Genomic DNA, 19,805 nt, shown 5'->3' on the forward strand with positions numbered 1-19,805 from the left:
GTAGACCAGGCTGGCCTCAAACTCAAAAATCCACCCGCCTCTGCCTCCCAATCACTGGGGTTAAAGGCTTGCGCTGCCACCGCCCGGCAGTGTCTTGCTTTAAAACAGTGCTGGAAATGAGGGAGAGGAGCAGTGTGAACATTTTACCTGGGAAGGCAGGGCGTGAGGACAAGCTGGAGGCTGCTGGCCCTGAGGTCCCTGAGCCCTCCTGTAAAGACACAGACCAGTGCTGGGGAGGGGCCGTGGTTCCACCAAGCGGAAGGAGACCAGAGTGTGGGTTTTTAAGGTGTTTTAAAAAAATTTTTTTTTCCTCTGTATTAGAAATATGTAGTGGGGGCTGGGGTTGAAAAGGTGGGTTCCAATGTAGACATCTTCTCTTGAGGGTGACGGGGCCGTTACCTCTGGAGTCTCTCGATCTAGGGGAGGCAAGAAGATCAGACAATTACCTCTGTGTTGTTTGCCTTGCTTTTACCCCTGCTACAAACCATTGCCTCAACCATCCTGGTGGTGTGTGTGTGTTTGAGTGTGTCAGGAGTTGATGTCTGTTATCTTTTTGACCACCCTGCTTTACTTACTGAAATAGGTCTCACTGGGCCAGAGTACACACAAATGACTGTTACGTAGGTGCCCGGGGACCCAAGCTTTCCTCACCATCACAGGACAAGCTTTTATCCACTGGGCCATCTCCCTAGCTCTGCTTTTCCAAATGACATTTCTTTATTTATTTTGTTTAGTTTTAAAACAAAACAAAACAAAACAAAACAAAACAGGGTCTTAATGTAGCCCAGGCTGCCCTTGAACTCAGAGACCCACCTGCCCCTGCCTCCCAAGTTCTGGAGTTATAAGTGTGCTCCACCACAACCCAGCCAGAGGCCAGCTTTTTGAAAACGTTTTCTCACCACGTGAGGTGGCGCACGCCTTCAATCCCAGCACTAGAGAGGGAGGCAGAGGCAGATAGATCTCTGTCAGTTGGAGGCCAGCCTGTGCTACACAGAGTCCAGGACAGCCAAGGCTACACAGAGAAACCCTATCTTGAAAAAACAAAAGAAAATTTCTCCTTCCACCTTGGTTTTTCAGGCAGCATCTCATTTCTGCTACTGAGCTTCGGGCCAGTGTCTCCTGCTCATCACAGTGTGAGTGCCGGGATCACAGGACTCTGGGCATTGAACTCAGGTCACTGGGCACACACAGTAAGCACTTTCACTTGCTGACTCATCCACCTGGCCTGACCTGGAACTTAACCATTTTGTTTTGGTGGTTTTTGGATACAGGGTTTCTCTGTGTAGCCTTGGCTGTCCTGGGCTCGCTTTGTAGACCAGGCTGGCCTCCAACTCACAGAGATCCTCCTGCCTCTGCCTCTCGAGTGCTGGCATTAAAGGCCTGGAACTTATTTGTAATTGTGTGTCCAGCTGCATTTGCATGTGAGTGCAGGTGCGCACGGTTCCCAGTGTGGGACCCCCTCAAGCGGGAGCTATCCCTGTGGTTATGAGTGCCTGCTGTGTGTGCTGGAAACTTAACTTGTGTCCTTTGAAGAGCAGTAAAGGCTCTCAACCACTGAGGTCTCTCTAGCGCACCGACCTGGAGCTTCTGCTCCCTTGCCTCTACCTAACACCCCATCTCCGTGGTGCTGCGGACCAAAGTCAGGACGCCGTACCTACTAGGCGCAAACCCTCTACTCACTGAGCTACAGAAATCTCCAGCCCCCCCCCCCCCTGCAGTGCTTTCTTTTTATATTAAAAATAGAAGTGGAGTCAGCAGGGAGGAAAATAAAAATAGAGGCCGGCTAAGTCGCCAAGTATGCTGCTCTCTGTTAGTTTCCCCTCCAGCTAGCCCCAGCAATTGAAACTATCAAGTCTGAACCGATAGTGACGGTTTGAGACAATGTCTCACTATGCAGCTCTGGCTGGCCTGGAACCGCTGATGTAGGCTAGGATGGCCTTGAACTCTACCTGTCTCCGCCTTCCACATCTGGGATTAAAGCTGCACACAACCACGCTCGGCTTCTTTGTGAATTTTTGTTTTGTTTGTTTGTATGTATTTGTCTTTCAAGACAGGGTCTCTCTGTGTTAGCCTTGGCTGTCCTGGGCTCGCTTTGTAGACCAGGCTGGCCTCGAACTCACAGAGATCCACCTGCTTCCTGCCTCCCGAGTGCTGGGATAAAAGGGGTGCGCCACCACGCCCGGCTTCTTTGTGAAATTTTAAATTGCTGGATAGAGTCCCAGAAAGACTCCTTTGGGAACATGGGTACTGGTGGGAACCGTGGTTTTGGTTGTCTGGTCCTGTCACTGTTTTCTTCCTTCCGGGGTGGGGATTGGACCTAGTGCCTTGTGCGTATGCTAAGGAGGCCCATTGAACGACACCCAGCCCCATGAGCTAGTAAACCCGTTTCTTCATCTGTAAACAAGACAAGACCCTATAAGGTGAGGACAGATCCAAGTGTTGTGTTTGGAGTGAGACCTCAGATACTGGCTTTTACTGTTACAAAGCAATAAGTTACTGTATTACTCGGAGTGGAGCCGTGGCTCAGCAGTTAAGAGCACTCTGGCTGCTCTTCCCAGAGGACCTGGGTTCAGTTCCCAGCACCCACATGGCAGGTCTATAACAGCAGCTCCAGGGAATCCAACTCCCTTTTCTGGCTTCCATGGCCACCAGGTACACAGACGCCTGCTTGCAAAAGCCCCTAACGCACATTTTAAAAACTCCCTTGGTCATAAATTGGTTGATATATTCATGTCCGTTGTCTATAAATTTAGTCTTCAGCCAAGTATGGTAGGAAAATTGTGATCAGTTTAAAAACCAGGCAGGACTACCTATCAAAACTCTGAAAAAGAAACAGTCCTATTTATTGGTCAATAATAATCTGATTACCAGTGAGACATAGCTAAATAACCAGTATTTGTTCAAGAAGTGATAGGACGTGGTGCTGCGCGCCTGTTGTCCTGGCACTGTAGACGTGATGGCATCCTTGTGTGTGCAGGTCAAGGCCATGCTAGGCTAATGGAGACTCTCTTAGGCTGGTGTGATGGCGCCAAGCCTGACGGTCTGAGTTGGATCCCTGGAAACCACATAGTAGGATGAAATCACTAGCTCCCACAAGTTGTCCTGTGACCTCCACAAGTGCACACACATGCACGCAAGTGTAAAAAGAAAACATAAAAAAAGGAAAAGCCAGATGCAGTGCTACCAGAGGCGGGAGGATCTGTCTGCGTCCAGGGCCAGCCTGGTCTACATACTGAGTTCGAGGACAGCCAGAAATACATAGACTCTGTCTCAAACAAAAACAAACAGTCCCAGTGGCCTAGAGAGATGACTCAGAGGTTAAGAGCACAGGTTGTTCCTCCAGAGGAACCACAGCAACCACATGGTGGCTCACAACCATCTATAATGATGAAGTCTGGTGCCCTCTTCTGGCCTGCAGGTGTACATGCAGACAGAACACTGTATATGTAATAAACCTTTCAAAAACAACCACCTACCTGGCCAGGTGTGGTAGTGCACTCTTAATTCCAGCACTTGGGAGGCAGAGGCAGGTGGCTCTTCTGTGAATTCCAGGCCAGCCTGGACTACAAAGAGTTCCAGGACAGCCAAGGCTACACAGAGAAACCCTGTCTCAAAAAACCAAAACAACAACAACAAAAACCCCAAAACCTGGTAGCCGGGCATGGTGCACGCCTTTAATCCCAGCACTAGGGAGGCAGAGGCAGACGGATCGATGTCAGTTTCCAGACCAGCCTGGTCTACAAGGGAGTCTAGGGCAGCCAAGGCTACACAGAGAAACCCTGTCTTGAAAAAACAAAAAACCTAGAAACTATCTCAAGAAATAGGTAGCTGAGCCCACCACTATAATGAAAGTTGATGTGTTAGCAGAATCGCCTCGGTCCAGGAGTTATAGGCTGGCCTAGATAACATAGTGGCGTGACCTGGTCTCCAAGATAATAAATAAATAAATAAGTAAATAGGCACGGGTTAGGGGAGCAAGCAGGTTGGCTATAGTAGGTGCAGTAGTACACTGCCTTCCACGCGTGGGCATGTGCATACGTACCCCGTGCACACCAAACAAAACACAAACACGGGTCAAGACTAACCAGTGCAAGTTAATGACTCAGTAACTGAACAGATGAGTCACGGTTCACGCACTGGCTGTGTCAGCCCCAGGATCGGGACGTCAGGACCTCTTAGATCATCAGGGGAGACTCTCGTCTCAGCAGCAGAACAACTTACTGGTTGCATCTCTGTGAACACCGAAGAAAGGCTATTCCAGATGTCCTCCAGGCTGACCCTGACGCGTTTCCAGAAGGCAAGCGCTGGGCTGGGGCTCGGGCTGGTGGGGGGGACGATGGGTCTGCGTCTCAGGTGGACAGGAACCGGAGGCGACGTCTGAGAGGTGGGCGAGGAAGAACTGCAGCCGTTGTTCGCGCAGAGGCCCGAGTCCAGAGGGCACTCCTCCTGTTGCCTGCTGCAAGCGCACTCCTGGTAGGTGCAAGGCCTGTGCTCGGTGCGGAGTTCGTTCAGCGCCCCAACTCGAAGGCGCCCAGAAAGGCCGTGCAGCTTTCCGGCCCGGCTCCTGCTCATGGTGCCCGACTTACAGTGGCAATGCCACGGGCCCCAAGGCATCAGTATCAACCGCAGATCCTCGGGAGCTGGCATGGCTGTGGACGAGGGCCTCTGCCAAGGGGTCGGGGTGGACCCGGGGGTCGACCACTGGTGCAGGGTGGTCTCGGAACTCAGGTCCCCGGTAGACTTTGAAGAGAGGGGCTGCAGCTCGGTGGTCATCCTAAGCTCTCGCTCCTGGCTATTGGCTACAACCCTCCCGCTGGTGCTGGAACTCCCCACGGTATTGGAGGTTGGAGAGGAGGTTGCCAGACTGGTGGTTTTACTGGCATCAATCACCACCCCCTCTTCCAAGGAGCTATCCTCGTCCTCACCGGAGATGGCCGACGGCCGGCTCATGCCCGTCACGGTGGACAGCAGCTCCGCGGCTGCCGGGAATGCCAAGCGGTCAGCGGTGGCCAGGGCATCGTTTTCGTCCTCCAGAGTTACCTTAGCCTTCCTGGCTACACTGTTGCGGGCAGTGGGGTTTGTACTCCGGAGGCTGCGGGCTGGGCCCCCAAAGCGGAAACTGACCCGCTGCATCCCAGTCGGGCTGGCGGTGGCGGGCGGGTTTGACGTCTGGTCTTGGGCCCCCGCCGCCCGGAGCCCCAAACTTAGCAGCAGGGCCCAGAGCAGCACGCAGGCGGCGGGGACCATGGGGCTGCGAGGCTTGAGGTCGAGAGGGAGGCCCACGCTCCTCCTACCTTCTCTCCCTCCCTTCCTCTGTCCGCCAACCCGCCAGGTCTCGAGGGCCCGTTTGAACCGGTGCTCAGAGGCCACGTGCCTCGCCCCTCCCCTAAGTGCTCTTCCCAGGCAGGGACAGCAGCCCAAGGGGCTGAGCTGAAAGTCCCCGAAGAACCCTGGAAAGCAAGAATTCTGTGCCAGAACCTAAAGGCAGATTGTGATGTCGGGGCTTGGGGGTCGGGAGGGGGGGTGTGGGACGCGGGGTGGGGGTGGGGGGGATTGTGCGTTTCCTTCCACAGACTTGAAAATCTCTCACCATAGTTTATTAAAGGTCTGAAATTACTAACGAGGGTGAAAACACAGGTTTTTGACAGCAGTGCCTCCCAGGATCATAGGCAGCAGACTAAGAAGGGGTTGGCGCTTCAAGATGTGGCAAGCTGGCTCCTGGGCTCCCCGCAGACAAGCTGGCTGTGGCTGTTGGTTAAGCCCCCACCTTCCCTCAAAGACTGCTAAGACAGCTAAGATGGTGCTGGAGGTTGGTCTGATGTACCTTGATGCTAATTACTGCTTGCAGTCTGTTTAATGTGCCCCAAATATTGCTGTGTAACCTTGCCTTAAAAAAAAAATGTACTCCTGTTTGACCAATAAAAAGCTGACACGCCTGGGCAGGCAAATAGGATAGGTGTGGCTAAGGTTCACCGGCCAGAGAGGATCTTGGGAGAGAGAGAAGCCGCTGGATTGGAGGGAGAGGATGGCCATGGGATAGGAAAAAAAGCCACGCGGGCCCAGAGGAGGAACTCTGAAGTTCCTGGTGGAAAGAGACGGCCAAAATGAACAACCTTAGCGAGGATTTTGGGATTATGGATGGGGTGGCCTGAAGAAGAATTAATGGAAGCAGATGGGGTGGGCGCTAATACCTGCCTTGCCCCAGGTAAAGGCTTATTCTAAAATACACCAGGTCCTCAGTGTCTTTGGTTGTAATAGCAGATCAGATAACGCCGCCGGCAGAACTATAGCCTAATAATAAATATTTGCTGGGCCACACTTTTAAATGAACCACAACAGATGGGAAGGGTCCCAGCGGTTTTGATCACAGAGAAGAAAAATGAAGCCCACATATTTTATAGCTAAAGCAGAATCCAGCCCCGTAGCCCTGCGCTCCCAATGCCGCACGCAGCCGGCCTCGTGGGCAGCCCAAATGCAAGCCACACCCTCAAATCCCAGCTTGAAGGCAGTGTCCAGAAGAAAGTGTCACACTGGGAGGGTCCCGTGGAACTGGAGTTCAGGACAAGATGACACACAGAGCTCCAGTGTGCAGACCGGCCATGGTCTTTGGCCAGTTCTGTGTTAGGTGCCCTTCGCGCCATGGAGATCCTGGTCCAGCCTACAGAGGGTTGGGGGAAGGAGGTGAGGTGAGTGGGAGGAGCTAGCAAATCGAGTGCTGGAGTCACTTCCCATCCTGTTTGCTAACGTGCTCCCTACTGTGTGTCCTCCCCTCCTGCTAGCTTGTCAGCCTGCACTGATACAGCTCTTCGGTGCTTGGAGCATTCTTTGGTGCCTACGCGGGCCCCCCCACAACCCCGACATCTTAAGTGTCTCTGGCATAATATTTTCATTTGTCCTTTAAATTGTGTTTACATTCACTTATGAATGTGCATACATGCACGCCACGGATTTATTCCACCACGTAGGTTCTGGAACTTGAACTCAAGTCAAGCTTGGCAGTGAGTTCTTTTACCCACTGGCCCCGTTCATGTGCCGAGACAACCAAAAGCGGGGCTTAGTGTGTCTTAGTTTTTTTCTTCTTCCCCATTTTTAAAGATTTATTTATTTATTGTATATGAGTGCTTTATCTGCAGCAGAGGGCATCAGATCTCACTATAGATGCCTGTGAGCCACCATGTGGGTGCTGGGAATTGAACCCGGGTCCTCTGGAAGAGCAGGCGGCGCTCTTAACCACTGAGCCACCTCTTCAGCCCTTGTCTTAGTTCTTTGTACCTCCCCAGACACAGCAAGCCACAGGATTGGGTTAGACACCCCATCCAGACCAGGATCGTTGAGCGCAGGGCTGACTCACCGTCTCACTGCCTCAGGTATGTGGACTTGATCTAGGGAGATGTGCTGGGCCAGCTCTCCAAGGCTGTCCAGAAACCGGATCTTTCGTGTGAACTTGGAGCTGAAGTGAGAGAAAGAACCATGTTTTATATCGGGAGGATGGTCCTGGACGATCTCACACGCAGAATGGCGGGGCCTCCTTAATGTCGGCAGTGAGAACAGAGAAAGGGGTGTCCTGTGCCTTGAGTCAGTACCTGATGAAGGGCCGAACCAGTGCCACGAAGGCCTTCACATACCACGTGGCGTGGACCACCACCAGGGCTCGAAGGTTTTTCCGGAGCCTGAGGAAGAATCCAATATGTTCCTTGTTCCACCTCTCTCCGTGAGGAGCAGGTGGGTTAGCTTCTCCGCCGTAGGCCCTCTCTCCTTTCTAAATGTCTCTGGCAGCCATGCCTTCTCACCATCCTTGAGCTCTCCCCGATCTGTTCCGCCCTCTATACTCCGCCGCTAGGGACCGCCCCTTTCACGGGACCTTGGCTCCTCACCTCCTTCTCACCTCCCTGCAGCCCACATACATTGCTTCAGTCGCCATCGCCTCCGCTGGGCCACACAAGACTCCACGAGGAAGCCAGCTGGGATGCTGCCTGTGACCCCAGCAGAGGCAAGAGGAGTGCAAGGCTAACTGGGCCCTACCATGGACTCCCAAAGCCAACCGAGGCTACAACGAGAGCCCCCATATAAAATAAAACAAGCCTCTCCCCCAAGCAAGAACCAACAGAGCTCTTAAGTGTGGGGAAAAAAATCAGCAAGAAGGAAAAGTGGAAAAAGTGCAAGAAGAAGAAAGACCCTGAAGCAAGGTGAGGTGGGCCAAGCCAGGCGTGGAGAAAAGCCCAGGAATCTAAGCCCTCGGGAGGTGGCGAGGCAGGGAGACCAGGAGTTCAAGGTTATGATTGGCTGTACAGATAGGTCAAGGCCGGCCTTGATGAGGAAACAAAGGAAGAAAAAGAAACAGGAGTAGAGAGTGATGTTATCAGGGATGAAGGAAGAGAGAGCGGGAGATGTGGGGAGGAACTGGCAAGGTGGGGGGTGTGGTGGGGGAGTGGCCTGTGCGCCAGGCAAGGTGGGGGGTGTGGTGGGGGAGTGGCCTGTGCGCCAGGCAAGGTGGGGGGTGTGGTGGGGGAGTGGCCTGTGCGCCAGGCAAGGTGGGGGGTGTGGTGGGGGAGTGGCCTGTGCGCCAGGCAAGGTGGGGGGTGTGGTGGGGGAGTGGCCTGTGCGCCAGGCAAGGTGGGGGGTGTGGTGAGGGAGTGGCCTGTGCGCCAGGCAAGGTGGGGGGTGTGGTGGGGGAGTGGCCTGTGCGCCAGGCAAGGTGGGGGGTGTGGTGGGGGAGTGGCCTGTGCGCCAGGCAAGGTGAGGGGTGTGGTGGGGGAGTGGCCTGTGCGCCAGGCAAGGTGAGGGGTGTGGTGGGGGAGTGGCCTGTGCGCCAGGCAAGGTGGGGGGTGTGGTGGGGGAGTGGCCTGTGCGCCAGGCAAGGTGGGGGGTGTGGTGGGGGAGTGGCCTGTGCGCCAGGCAAGGTGGGGGGTGTGGTGAGGGAGTGGCCTGTGCGCCAGGCAAGGTGGGGGGTGTGGTGGGGGAGTGGCCTGTGCGCCAGGCAAGGTGGGGGGTGTGGTGGGGGAGTGGCCTGTGCGCCAGGCAAGGTGAGGGGTGTGGTGGGGGAGTGGCCTGTGCGCCAGGCAAGGTGGGGGGTGTGGTGGGGGAGTGGCCTGTGCGCCAGGCAAGGTGGGGGGTGTGGTGAGGGAGTGGCCTGTGCGCCAGGCAAGGTGGGGGGTGTGGTGGGGGAGTGGCCTGTGCGCCAGGCAAGGTGAGGGGTGTGGTAGGGGAGTGGCCTGTGCGCCAGGCAAGGTGAGGGGTGTGGTGGGGGAGTGGCCTGTGCGCCAGGCAAGGTGGGGGGTGTGGTGGGGGAGTGGCCTGTGCGCCAGGCAAGGTGGGGGGTGTGGTGAGGGAGTGGCCTGTGCGCCAGGCAAGGTGGGGGGTGTGGTGGGGGAGTGGCCTGTGCGCCAGGCAAGGTGGGGGGTGTGGTGGGGGAGTGGCCTGTGCGCCAGGCAAGGTGGGGGGTGTGGTGGGGGAGTGGCCTGTGCGCCAGGCAAGGTGGGGGGTGTGGTGGGGGAGTGGCCTGTGCGCCAGGCAAGGTGGGGGGTGTGGTGGGGGAGTGGCCTGTGCGCCAGGCAAGGTGGGGGGTGTGGTGGGGGAGTGGCCTGTGCGCCAGGCAAGGTGGGGGGTGTGGTGGGGGAGTGGCCTGTGCGCCAGGCAAGGTGGGGGGTGTGGTGGGGGAGTGGCCTGTGCGCCAGGCAAGGTGGGGGGTGTGGTGGGGGAGTGGCCTGTGCGCCAGGCAAGGTGAGGGGTGTGGTGGGGGAGTGGCCTGTGCGCCAGGCAAGGTGGGGGGTGTGGTGGGGGAGTGGCCTGTGCGCCAGGCAAGGTGGGGGGTGTGGTGGGGGAGTGGCCTGTGCGCCAGGCAAGGTGGGGGGTGTGGTGGGGGAGTGGCCTGTGCGCCAGGCAAGGTGGGGGGTGTGGTGGGGGAGTGGCCTGTGCGCCAGGCAAGGTGAGGGGTGTGGTGGGGGAGTGGCCTGTGCGCCAGGCAAGGTGGGGGGTGTGGTGGGGGAGTGGCCTGTGCGCCAGGCAAGGTGAGGGGTGTGGTGGGGGAGTGGCCTGTGCGCCAGGCAAGGTGAGGGGTGTGGTGGGGGAGTGGCCTGTGCGCCAGGCAAGGTGGGGGGTGTGGTGGGGGAGTGGCCTGTGCGCCAGGCAAGGTGGGGGGTGTGGTGGGGGAGTGGCCTGTGCGCCAGGCAAGGTGAGGGGTGTGGTGGGGGAGTGGCCTGTGCGCCAGGCAAGGTGGGGGGTGTGGTGGGGGAGTGGCCTGTGCGCCAGGCAAGGTGGGGGGTGTGGTGGGGGAGTGGCCTGTGCGCCAGGCAAGGTGAGGGGTGTGGTGGGGGAGTGGCCTGTGCGCCAGGCAAGGTGGGGGGTGTGGTGGGGGAGTGGCCTGTGCGCCAGGCAAGGTGAGGGGTGTGGTGGGGGAGTGGCCTGTGCGCCAGGCAAGGTGGGGGGTGTGGTGGGGGAGTGGCCTGTGCGCCAGGCAAGGTGAGGGGTGTGGTGGGGGAGTGGCCTGTGCGCCAGGCAAGGTGGGGGGTGTGGTGGGGGAGTGGCCTGTGCGCCAGGCAAGGTGAGGGGTGTGGTGGGGGAGTGGCCTGTGCGCCAGGCAAGGTGGGGGGTGTGGTGGGGGAGTGGCCTGTGCGCCAGGCAAGGTGGGGGGTGTGGTGGGGGAGTGGCCTGTGCGCCAGGCAAGGTGGGGGGTGTGGTGGGGGAGTGGCCTGTGCGCCAGGCAAGGTGGGGGGTGTGGTGGGGGAGTGGCCTGTGCGCCAGGCAAGGTGGGGGGTGTGGTGGGGGAGTGGCCTGTGCGCCAGGCAAGGTGAGGGGTGTGGTGGGGGAGTGGCCTGTGCGCCAGGCAAGGTGAGGGGTGTGGTGGGGGAGTGGCCTGTGCGCCAGGCAAGGTGAGGGGTGTGGTGGGGGAGTGGCCTGTGCGCCAGGCAAGGTGGGGGGTGTGGTGGGGGAGTGGCCTGTGCGCCAGGCAAGGTGAGGGGTGTGGTGGGGGAGTGGCCTGTGCGCCAGGCAAGGTGGGGGGTGTGGTGGGGGAGTGGCCTGTGCGCCAGGCAAGGTGGGGGGTGTGGTGGGGGAGTGGCCTGTGCGCCAGGCAAGGTGGGGGGTGTGGTGGGGGAGTGGCCTGTGCGCCAGGCAAGGTGAGGGGTGTGGTGGGGGAGTGGCCTGTGCGCCAGGCAAGGTGGGGGGTGTGGTGGGGGAGTGGCCTGTGCGCCAGGCAAGGTGGGGGGTGTGGTGGGGGAGTGGCCTGTGCGCCAGGCAAGGTGGGGGGTGTGGTGGGGGAGTGGCCTGTGCGCCAGGCAAGGTGGGGGGTGTGGTGGGGGAGTGGCCTGTGCGCCAGGCAAGGTGAGGGGTGTGGTGGGGGAGTGGCCTGTGCGCCAGGCAAGGTGGGGGGTGTGGTGGGGGAGTGGCCTGTGCGCCAGGCAAGGTGGGGGGTGTGGTGGGGGAGTGGCCTGTGCGCCAGGCAAGGTGGGGGGTGTGGTGGGGGAGTGGCCTGTGCGCCAGGCAAGGTGGGGGGTGTGGTGGGGGAGTGGCCTGTGCGCCAGGCAAGGTGGGGGGTGTGGTGGGGGAGTGGCCTGTGCGCCAGGCAAGGTGAGGGGTGTGGTGGGGGAGTGGCCTGTGCGCCAGGCAAGGTGGGGGGTGTGGTGGGGGAGTGGCCTGTGCGCCAGGCAAGGTGGGGGGTGTGGTGGGGGAGTGGCCTGTGCGCCAGGCAAGGTGGGGGGTGTGGTGGGGGAGTGGCCTGTGCGCCAGGCAAGGTGGGGGGTGTGGTGGGGGAGTGGCCTGTGCGCCAGGCAAGGTGGGGGGTGTGGTGGGGGAGTGGCCTGTGCGCCAGGCAAGGTGGGGGGTGTGGTGGGGGAGTGGCCTGTGCGCCAGGCAAGGTGAGGGGTGTGGTGGGGGAGTGGCCTGTGCGCCAGGCAAGGTGAGGGGTGTGGTGGGGGAGTGGCCTGTGCGCCAGGCAAGGTGGGGGGTGTGGTGGGGGAGTGGCCTGTGCGCCAGGCAAGGTGAGGGGTGTGGTGGGGGAGTGGCCTGTGCGCCAGGCAAGGTGGGGGGTGTGGTGGGGGAGTGGCCTGTGCGCCAGGCAAGGTGGGGGGTGTGGTGGGGGAGTGGCCTGTGCGCCAGGCAAGGTGGGGGGTGTGGTGGGGGAGTGGCCTGTGCGCCAGGCAAGGTGGGGGGTGTGGTGGGGGAGTGGCCTGTGCGCCAGGCAAGGTGGGGGGTGTGGTGGGGGAGTGGCCTGTGCGCCAGGCAAGGTGGGGGGTGTGGTGGGGGAGTGGCCTGTGCGCCAGGCAAGGTGGGGGGTGTGGTGGGGGAGTGGCCTGTGCGCCAGGCAAGGTGGGGGGTGTGGTGGGGGAGTGGCCTGTGCGCCAGGCAAGGTGGGGGGTGTGGTGGGGGAGTGGCCTGTGCGCCAGGCAAGGTGGGGGGTGTGGTGGGGGAGTGGCCTGTGCGCCAGGCAAGGTGGGGGGTGTGGTGGGGGAGTGGCCTGTGCGCCAGGCAAGGTGGGGGGTGTGGTGGGGGAGTGGCCTGTGCGCCAGGCAAGGTGGGGGGTGTGGTGGGGGAGTGGCCTGTGCGCCAGGCAAGGTGGGGGGTGTGGTGGGGGAGTGGCCTGTGCGCCAGGCAAGGTGGGGGGTGTGGTGGGGGAGTGGCCTGTGCGCCAGGCAAGGTGGGGGGTGTGGTGGGGGAGTGGCCTGTGCGCCAGGCAAGGTGGGGGGTGTGGTGGGGGAGTGGCCTGTGCGCCAGGCAAGGTGGGGGGTGTGGTGGGGGAGTGGCCTGTGCGCCAGGCAAGGTGGGGGGTGTGGTGGGGGAGTGGCCTGTGCGCCAGGCAAGGTGGGGGGTGTGGTGGGGGAGTGGCCTGTGCGCCAGGCAAGGTGGGGGGTGTGGTGGGGGAGTGGCCTGTGCGCCAGGCACCGTGCCCTGTGCATTCACAAGGAAACTGAGCGGAAAAGCTAAGCGAGCTAGCCAAGATGTGGCTAGTGAGTCGTTAGGGCTAGGTGCCCCCCACTGCAAGGGACAGAACAGGGGACACTTCTAAGCGGATGGCGGAGGACAAGGAAAAGAAGAAGCGTGTTGGGCATGCCTACTCAGGCCAGGGAAACCTTGAATCTGAGAACAACATGGCTACATAGAAAGTCCTTCTCAGCCGGACGTGGTGGTGCATGCCTGTAATCCCAGCACTCGGGAGGCAGAGGCAGGCGGATCGCTGTGAGTTCAAGGCCAGCCTGGTCCACAGAGTGAGTCCAGGACAGGCAAGGCTACACAGAGAAACCTTGTCTCAAAAACCAAAAAAAAAAAAAAAAAGAAAGAAAAAGAAAAAAAAACAAAAGAAAGTCCTTCTCAGAAAAGAACACAACAAACCCACAAAGGATCAAGGGAGAAGGAAAAACTAGAAACATGGAAAAGAAACGGCAGACGGCTGTGGGCCTCCTGTCCTAGGATCTCACCTCCTATCCAGGGTACGGTAACACTGGCGTATCCAGGCCAGAGGCGGCACCTGCGACCTGCTGGTGCCTCCACTCAAGTGAACCAGCAGATAATTCTCAGCTACCAGCAGCTCCAACGTTCCCACCATATACCTAGGGCACAGCGCAGTACGGAAGGTAGACGCTGAGTGTCCCAGGGACTCAGGCGCGTGAATGTAGAGACTGCCGCAGTCTCTGCTGGTTGTGTGCTCCCTGTGTGGTCTGCTCCCCAGGCCTTTCACGGTTCCCACCTCACCTGAACAAGTGCTCCATGACATAGGGGTAGTTGGGAATGCTGCTTTGGGGTAGATAGCAGGAAGCAAAGAGGATGACAGCATTGAGGCCGTCGCCGTGGTAACCTAAGGACAAAGATGAGGGAAAGTGGGCTCGGCAAATCTGTAAGTAGGGCAGTACTTCTATTTAGGGTAAGGGATACTGAGGGTCTTTGGAAGTCACAGGAAGGATGCTAACAGCTGGCTCTCCAGCTAAGGCATGTTATCACGCTGTCAGGTTTTTTTTTGATGGTTATTTTATTTTGCATATGAGTGTTTTGCCAATATATATATACACACATATATATACACACACATATATGTATATGTATACATATATATATACACACTCATACATTTTATATATACACACACTCATAATATATATAATATATATACACGCACTCATATACCATATATATCTCCACAAGCGCTCTTCCCTGCAGAGCCATCTCCCCAGCACGACTCTGGCCATAGCTTTTGTCCTCATTACTGTGCACGTGCACATAAGGGTCTACATGGGGGTCAGAGGACAACTTCTGTGGAGTTAGTTCCCGCCCTGCACCGCTCCAGGGGACCAAGCTCGGGTGGCCAGGCATGCACGGCAGGCACACACAGCAGGCACGCACGGCAGGCACACACGACATGCACGCACGACATGCACACACGGCAAGCACCTCCGCTCAGGAGCGCAGTGCTGCAGCTTCCGTCCCTGTATGGCCTGCGCATTACCTCCGTGAGCCAGCACTTTCTTATAGGGCTCAATGGTGGTCATGTCCACCCGATGCTCTCGCTGTCCTGTTCGGAACACTCTCCAGCGATGGCCGTTTTCTCCAGCCACGTCCCAGACACAAGCGTGGCCCAGCCTGGCTGCTGCCTCACTGGCTCCCAGGCCCTCTGCCCGAGGCAAATCATCTGAGACACAGGGAGCAAAGGAACCACAAGGCAGATTTTTGCAACTCCCCTGGACCCGCAGAGTTTGCTTCTCCAGTGGCTTGTTTGTTGGTTTGGGTGCTGGGAGTACAGGTGTCCACTACCACATCTGACGGAATTTACCGTGGCTTTAACCTCTCATGTCTCAGTGTTTTCATCCGCTCTCCGTTTGTCCAGTTACCTCAACTTGGTTGTGTCTCCTTCTGCCACTCCTTAACTCTCCCTTTCACTAGATTATGGCCTTAGGGTTCTCTGGGGCGCCCCTCCCCCATCGCTCCCTCCCTCCCTCCTCTGTGTGTGTGTGTGTGTGTGTGTGTGTGTGTGTGTGTGTGTGTGTGTTGCGCGCGCAAGAGAGAGAGACAGACAGACCGACAGACAGAGGGAGGGAGGGAGGGAGGGAGGGAGAGCACCTAGACTGGTCTTGAGTCACTGTGCCGCTGAGGATGATCTTGAAGCCCTATCTCCCAACCCTGGGTTTACAGGTGTGCACAACCATGCCGGTTTCTACTGAGGACCAAACCCAGGCTTTGTGCTCACTAGGCAAGCCGCACACTATGAACTAAACCACAACCTACACTTCTCCTTGTTGAAATACAGTCTCGATTTGTATCTCATTTTGGTGTGGATCCACACACGGACAGCCTGACCATCAGCTGCAATTATTTATAGATGCTTATTTCCTATTAAACACTATTTCCTCGGGGTAGAGTACGTGTGTGTGTGTGTGTGTGTGTGTGTGTGTGTGTGTGTGTGTTTGTAAGTCCATTTGGTAAGCCCCGTTCGTAGCCTAGAGTGTCCTCAGACACCTGGCAACCTACTCCCCCCCGCTTAGACCTGGGTCACAGGTGTGCACCCACCCACCCCACCCCCCACCCCGCCTCCAGCTTTCTGTCCTTGTCACCTCAGGCCTGACAGAGTGGCATCTGTGGTCCTAACACTTTCGAGGCCAAGACAAGAAGGATCTTGAGTTTGAGCCCAGCCTGGGTTATGCGACACTCTGTCCCAAGAACAGTGGTAGTAACAATCGAGTCCTCACTCAGGGCAGCCTGGAACGGGCACTTACTAGTTTTGTTTTGTTGTTGTTGTTTGGTTTTTTGAGACAGGGTTTCTCTGTGTAGCCTTGGCTGTCCTGGACTCTCTTTGTAGACCAGGCTGGCCTCGAACTCACAAAGATCCGCCTGCCTCTGCTTCCCTGAGTGCTGGGATTAAAGGCGTGCGCCACCACCGCCCAGCTGGTTTTTTTTTTTTTGTCCTGCATGTATGTATGTGCACCATGTGTGTGCCCGGCGCCCTTGAAGGTGAGAAGAAGGCACCAGATGCCCTGGGACTAGAGTTACAGACAGCTGTGAGCTGCCACGTGGGTGCTGAGAACCAAGCCCAGGTCGGTCCTCTGGAAAAGCAACCAGTGCTCTTAACCATTGGGCCAACACTGCTGCCTCTCCTTATTATCCTGACATCCCATCCATCCATCCATCCAAGCTGCCTTTTCTTTTTTAATAATTTTCATATTTTTTAGAGATTTATTTATTATTTATAGTGTTTTGCCTGCATGTACACCTGCACACCAGAAGAGGGCACCAGATATCATTACAGATGGTTGTGAGCCACCATGTGGCTGCTGGGAATTGAACTCAGGACCTCTGGAAGAGCAGCCAGCGCTCTTAACCGCTGAGCCGTCTCTCCAGCCCCACCTCCCCTGGAGCTGCCTTTTCTACCAGCTTCAACCCCGACCAGCCCGAGCCTTGGGTTTGCTCCCACCTTCCCATTCAAAGTCATGTCCGCTGTCCAGCTGCTCGGAGTCCGAAGGCGTCTCCAACTCATCCACCTCCAGGTCCGAGCTGCCATCAGAAGAGGAAGATGCAGAACAGGTCGGGGAGGCTCCATTTTCTCCCGTTCCCTCAGTCAGACTCAGCTGCAGTTCTGGGGCGGAGAGACGCTTCCGCATAGGGCGCTGGCCACACAGGGCCAGCGTGCTGGGGGTGCCTGTGGTTGGAAGACAGAAGGGGAGAAAGATGCACAAATGGAAAAACTTGGGGAGATGGTGATTTGAGATCCCTGTGTGCAACGGGGGCACATGCCTGTAATCCACAGTACAAAGGAAGACAGACCAAAGATCACAGGTCCTAGGCCATCTTGACTATGTGTCAAGTTATGGACCAGCCTGGGCTACATCAGTCTGTCTCTAAACAAACACACGAACTCATAAGGACTCCTATGTACAGAAGTCATCAGGCTTGGAGGCTCACATCTGCAATTACAGCATCTGGGAGGCTGAGGCAGGGGGATAGCTGCAAGTTTTGTCTGCTTGTTTGTTTCTGTTTGTTTGTTTGTTTGTTTGTTTTTCCCTTTCTTTTTTTCAAGACAGGGTTTCTCTGTGTTGTCCTGGACTCGCTTTATAGACCGAGCTGGCCTCGGACTCACAGTGATCTGACTGCCTCTGCCTCCCACCATCTTTAAAGGCATAGCATACACATTTAACCCCAGCGCTCAGGAGGCAGAAGCAGGAAGAACTCTGTGAGTTCTAGGCCAGCCAGGGCTACATTGGAAGACGCTGTTTAAAAAAACAAACAAACAAAAAACCCACCAAGCAACAACGGTAACTAAAATTGAATTTTTGTTTTGTTTTGTTTTCCCGAGACAGGGTTTCTCTGTGTGGCCCTGGCTGTCCTGGACTCGCTTTGTAGACCAGGCTGGCCTCGAACTCACAGTGATCCACCTGCCTCTGCCTCCCAAGTGCTGGGATTAAACGAGCATACCACCACGCCCGGCTCTAAAATTGAATTTTTAACTAGATAATACCTGCAAATTTTGAGAAAGAGAAGCGACACAGGGCAAATGGGAAATGAGAAAAAGGCTGCAAAGAGATGGAAGTGACGCAGTGAGACCCTGGCCTTCTAAACAGCCCCAGAGACTCAAACTGGAGGTCTAGTTTCCACTTTCCTTTTCCTACCTGCCTGTGAGTCTCTCTGAGGGTCTTCGGGGTCTCCGGACAGGCCAGGCTCCTCAGGAAGCAACCTAGACAGGAGACAGTGAACAGGGGCTTAGACACAGCGTCCAGCCAGGAGCCGTCCGTCCGTCAGCTTTCGCGCTCCACGCCGACTGTTTTCTCCTCTTGCCTCTTTCACCCGAGTTTATGTTTGTTTGTCTCATGTCTGTGGACATGTTTTGCCTACATGTCTATTTGTACCCCACACGTGTGCCTTGGAGCCCAGGAGGAGGTGGTGGGTCTCCCGGGACTGGACAGAGGAGGGCTCTGGAGCGCAGTGAGACTCAAGTCTGGGTCCTCTGGAAGAGCCCCAGGGAAGGCAAATGGCTGCCAGCCTCACCTAGGAAACTCTTCATCCTGCCATTCTTCCCTCAGCTCCAGCTTTCCAAGTCTCAGGGCTGCTCCTGGTTGTGAGGCTCCTGCCTTCTCAGCCCTGCCGGCCGGCGCCCAGAAGAAAAGACAAACCGTAAGACAACCTGGACAGTATCCCAGGGGGCCGGGCAGACAGGAGGTGGCAGACACTGGCTCGGAGGACTCGCCACAGAGGGCACCTGCCCAGGTCTACAGATGCTCTACCTTTCCACCCACCAGAGCCGGTCACCCGCTGCTGCTGCTGACAGGGTGGGCTAGCAGGCTAACCCGTTTGCTCTACGGCAGTGGCTTCACCCACAGCGTGGGAGTGAGAGGCACCTCCTATCACAGGCGGCAGACAGACCTGCCCAGCTAACCGTGGGCTGAGCGGCAGCAGCTCGCACCGGTCAGTCCTGCCTGTCCTCTGCCGCCTGGGAAAACACGGACAGCACAGGCGGATGATGGACAGAGGGCGGAAAGGGATTCACTGGGAAGCAGAACAGGAGTATAAATTCCTTCTGGGCCGGGTCTCCTATTAGCTATTCTAGAGGTCGGGAGGTGAGAGAGGGGGCGGGAGTATTGATCTATCAGACTTAAGATAGGAACTCTTCTTTAAACTGTGGCATCGCGTCCATACTGCATCAATCCCCTGCGCCCTAGCCACCCTGCTCTCTCCACGCTGCTCTCTGAGGACCCCGGTAAGGCCTGCAGGAAACGCCCTCTCCTGCTCCAGTCCGGCCAGACCCTTACTCACTCTGCCTCCGATGTCTTTTTTCCCGTCTCCAGCACACTTTCCATCTCCCCAAGTTGTCCTGTGCTCTTTGGGCTCTGAAGGGGCCCCCGCGGCTAGGAGGCTCCGGTCCCAGCCCCCAACACCCCTTTTCTGTCTCAGCTGTTGCTGCTGCCTCTAAGGAAGCTGGAGGTGTAGAAGGGAGGTAACCTCCACCTCAAACAGGTTTTGCCACCTCCCCTCCCGGGGAGCAGGTTTGCCCAAAAGCCCAGCCTCTCGTGTGGGGGCGGGCTTTCGGGTGAAGAGTGAGATTTTTAGGGTGGCGGTTTGTTCTCCATTCCAGAGTCTTTATAACCTGGACGCCCTTTATTTTGCTCTTTTAAGGGGTTAAAAGGTTGTGCGTGTGTGTGTGTGTGTGCGCGTGTGCGTGCGTGTGTGTGTGTGTGCATGTGTGTGTGTGTGTGTGTGTGTGTGTGTGCGCGTGTGTGTGCGCGTGTGCGTGCGTGCGTGCGTGTGTGTGTGTGTGTGTGTGTGTGTGCGCGTGTGCGTGCGTGTGTGTGTGTGTGTGTGTGTGTGTGTGTGTGTGTGTGTGTGTGCACGCCCGTAGAAGCCTGAAGCTGGCATTAGACATCTCTACATACTGAGGCAGGGTCTCTCAATTGAACCCCGAGCTCACTGATTCTGCTAGTTTTAGCTGGCCAGCCTAACTCTAGGGACTCCCCTGACTAACCCTAACCCTGAGCGCTGGGATTACAAGTGGATGCTGTCCCTGCCTAGCCTTTGTGTGTTCTAGGGATCCAAACCTGGGTCCTCCTGGTTGGGTAAGTACCTCCTCCGGTGAGCCAGCTCCCCAACCTTTTATTTTTCAAAGTGTCTTACATCTTAGAATAATCTGGTGGGTGATCTTTCTGCCTCAGTTCCTACCAGCTGGGTTTTCCTTATTTTTGGAGTCTTTCTTTTTTTTTTTTTTTTTTTTTTTTTTTTCCAGACAGGGTTTCTCTGTGTAGCCTTCGCTATCCTGGACTCATTTTGTAAGCCAGGCTGGCCTCAAACTCTCAATGATCTGCCTACCTCTGCCTCCCAAGTGCTAGGATTAAAGGCGCGCA

At 57.2% G+C, this 19,805-nt stretch overlaps 2 protein-coding genes across 3 annotated transcripts; both read right to left on the reverse strand.

Moving 5' to 3' along the window:
* Positions 1-274: 274 nt before the first annotated feature.
* LOC311589873 (protein MENT) lies at positions 275-5,487 on the reverse strand. Its single transcript, XM_084768585.1, has 2 exons — positions 4,222-5,487; positions 275-416 (listed from the first exon to the last, which is right to left on the reverse strand). The coding sequence occupies exons 1-2, from the start codon at positions 5,245-5,247 to the stop codon at positions 396-398; spliced, it is 1,047 nt and encodes a 348-aa protein (XP_084624711.1). The 5' UTR covers positions 5,248-5,487; the 3' UTR covers positions 275-395.
* A 94-nt stretch (positions 5,488-5,581) lies between these two features.
* Positions 5,582-18,913, reverse strand: BNIPL (BCL2 interacting protein like). 2 transcript variants are annotated; one of them, XM_084768583.1, is made up of 10 exons: positions 18,724-18,913; positions 17,959-18,051; positions 17,583-17,647; positions 16,391-16,615; positions 14,432-14,614; positions 13,684-13,786; positions 13,410-13,541; positions 7,584-7,670; positions 7,352-7,450; positions 5,582-6,658 (listed from the first exon to the last, which is right to left on the reverse strand). In XM_084768583.1, the coding sequence occupies exons 1-10, from the start codon at positions 18,765-18,767 to the stop codon at positions 6,622-6,624; spliced, it is 1,068 nt and encodes a 355-aa protein (XP_084624709.1). In that variant the 5' UTR covers positions 18,768-18,913; the 3' UTR covers positions 5,582-6,621. The 2 variants fall into 2 exon arrangements, with proteins under 2 accessions (XP_084624709.1, XP_084624710.1); XM_084768584.1 differs by lacking the exon at positions 7,584-7,670.
* Positions 18,914-19,805: the final 892 nt, after the last annotated feature.

The sequence above is a fragment of the Acomys minous genome (genome assembly GCF_964271855.1).
Source record: "Acomys minous genome assembly, chromosome: 19".
Taxonomy (NCBI): Eukaryota; Metazoa; Chordata; class Mammalia; order Rodentia; family Muridae; genus Acomys; species Acomys minous.

Excerpts from the sequence above, each read along its gene's own strand:
- BNIPL (XM_084768583.1), bottom strand. The coding sequence starts at position 18,767 with ATGGAAAGTGTGCTGGAGACGGGAAAAAAGACATCGGAGGCAGA. Across the intron at positions 16,616-17,582 it reads TCAGAGAGACTCACAGGCAG|GCACCCCCAGCACGCTGGCC; the intron begins GTAGGAAAAGGA and ends TTCCAACCACAG. Across the intron at positions 7,671-13,409 it reads TACCGTACCCTGGATAGGAG|GCTCCGGAAAAACCTTCGAG; the intron begins GTGAGATCCTAG and ends ATTCTTCCTCAG.
- LOC311589873 (XM_084768585.1), bottom strand. The coding sequence starts at position 5,247 with ATGGTCCCCGCCGCCTGCGTGCTGCTCTGGGCCCTGCTGCTAAGTTTG. Across the intron at positions 417-4,221 it reads TGTTCACAGAGATGCAACCA|ATCGAGAGACTCCAGAGGTA; the intron begins GTAAGTTGTTCT and ends TGCCTCCCCTAG.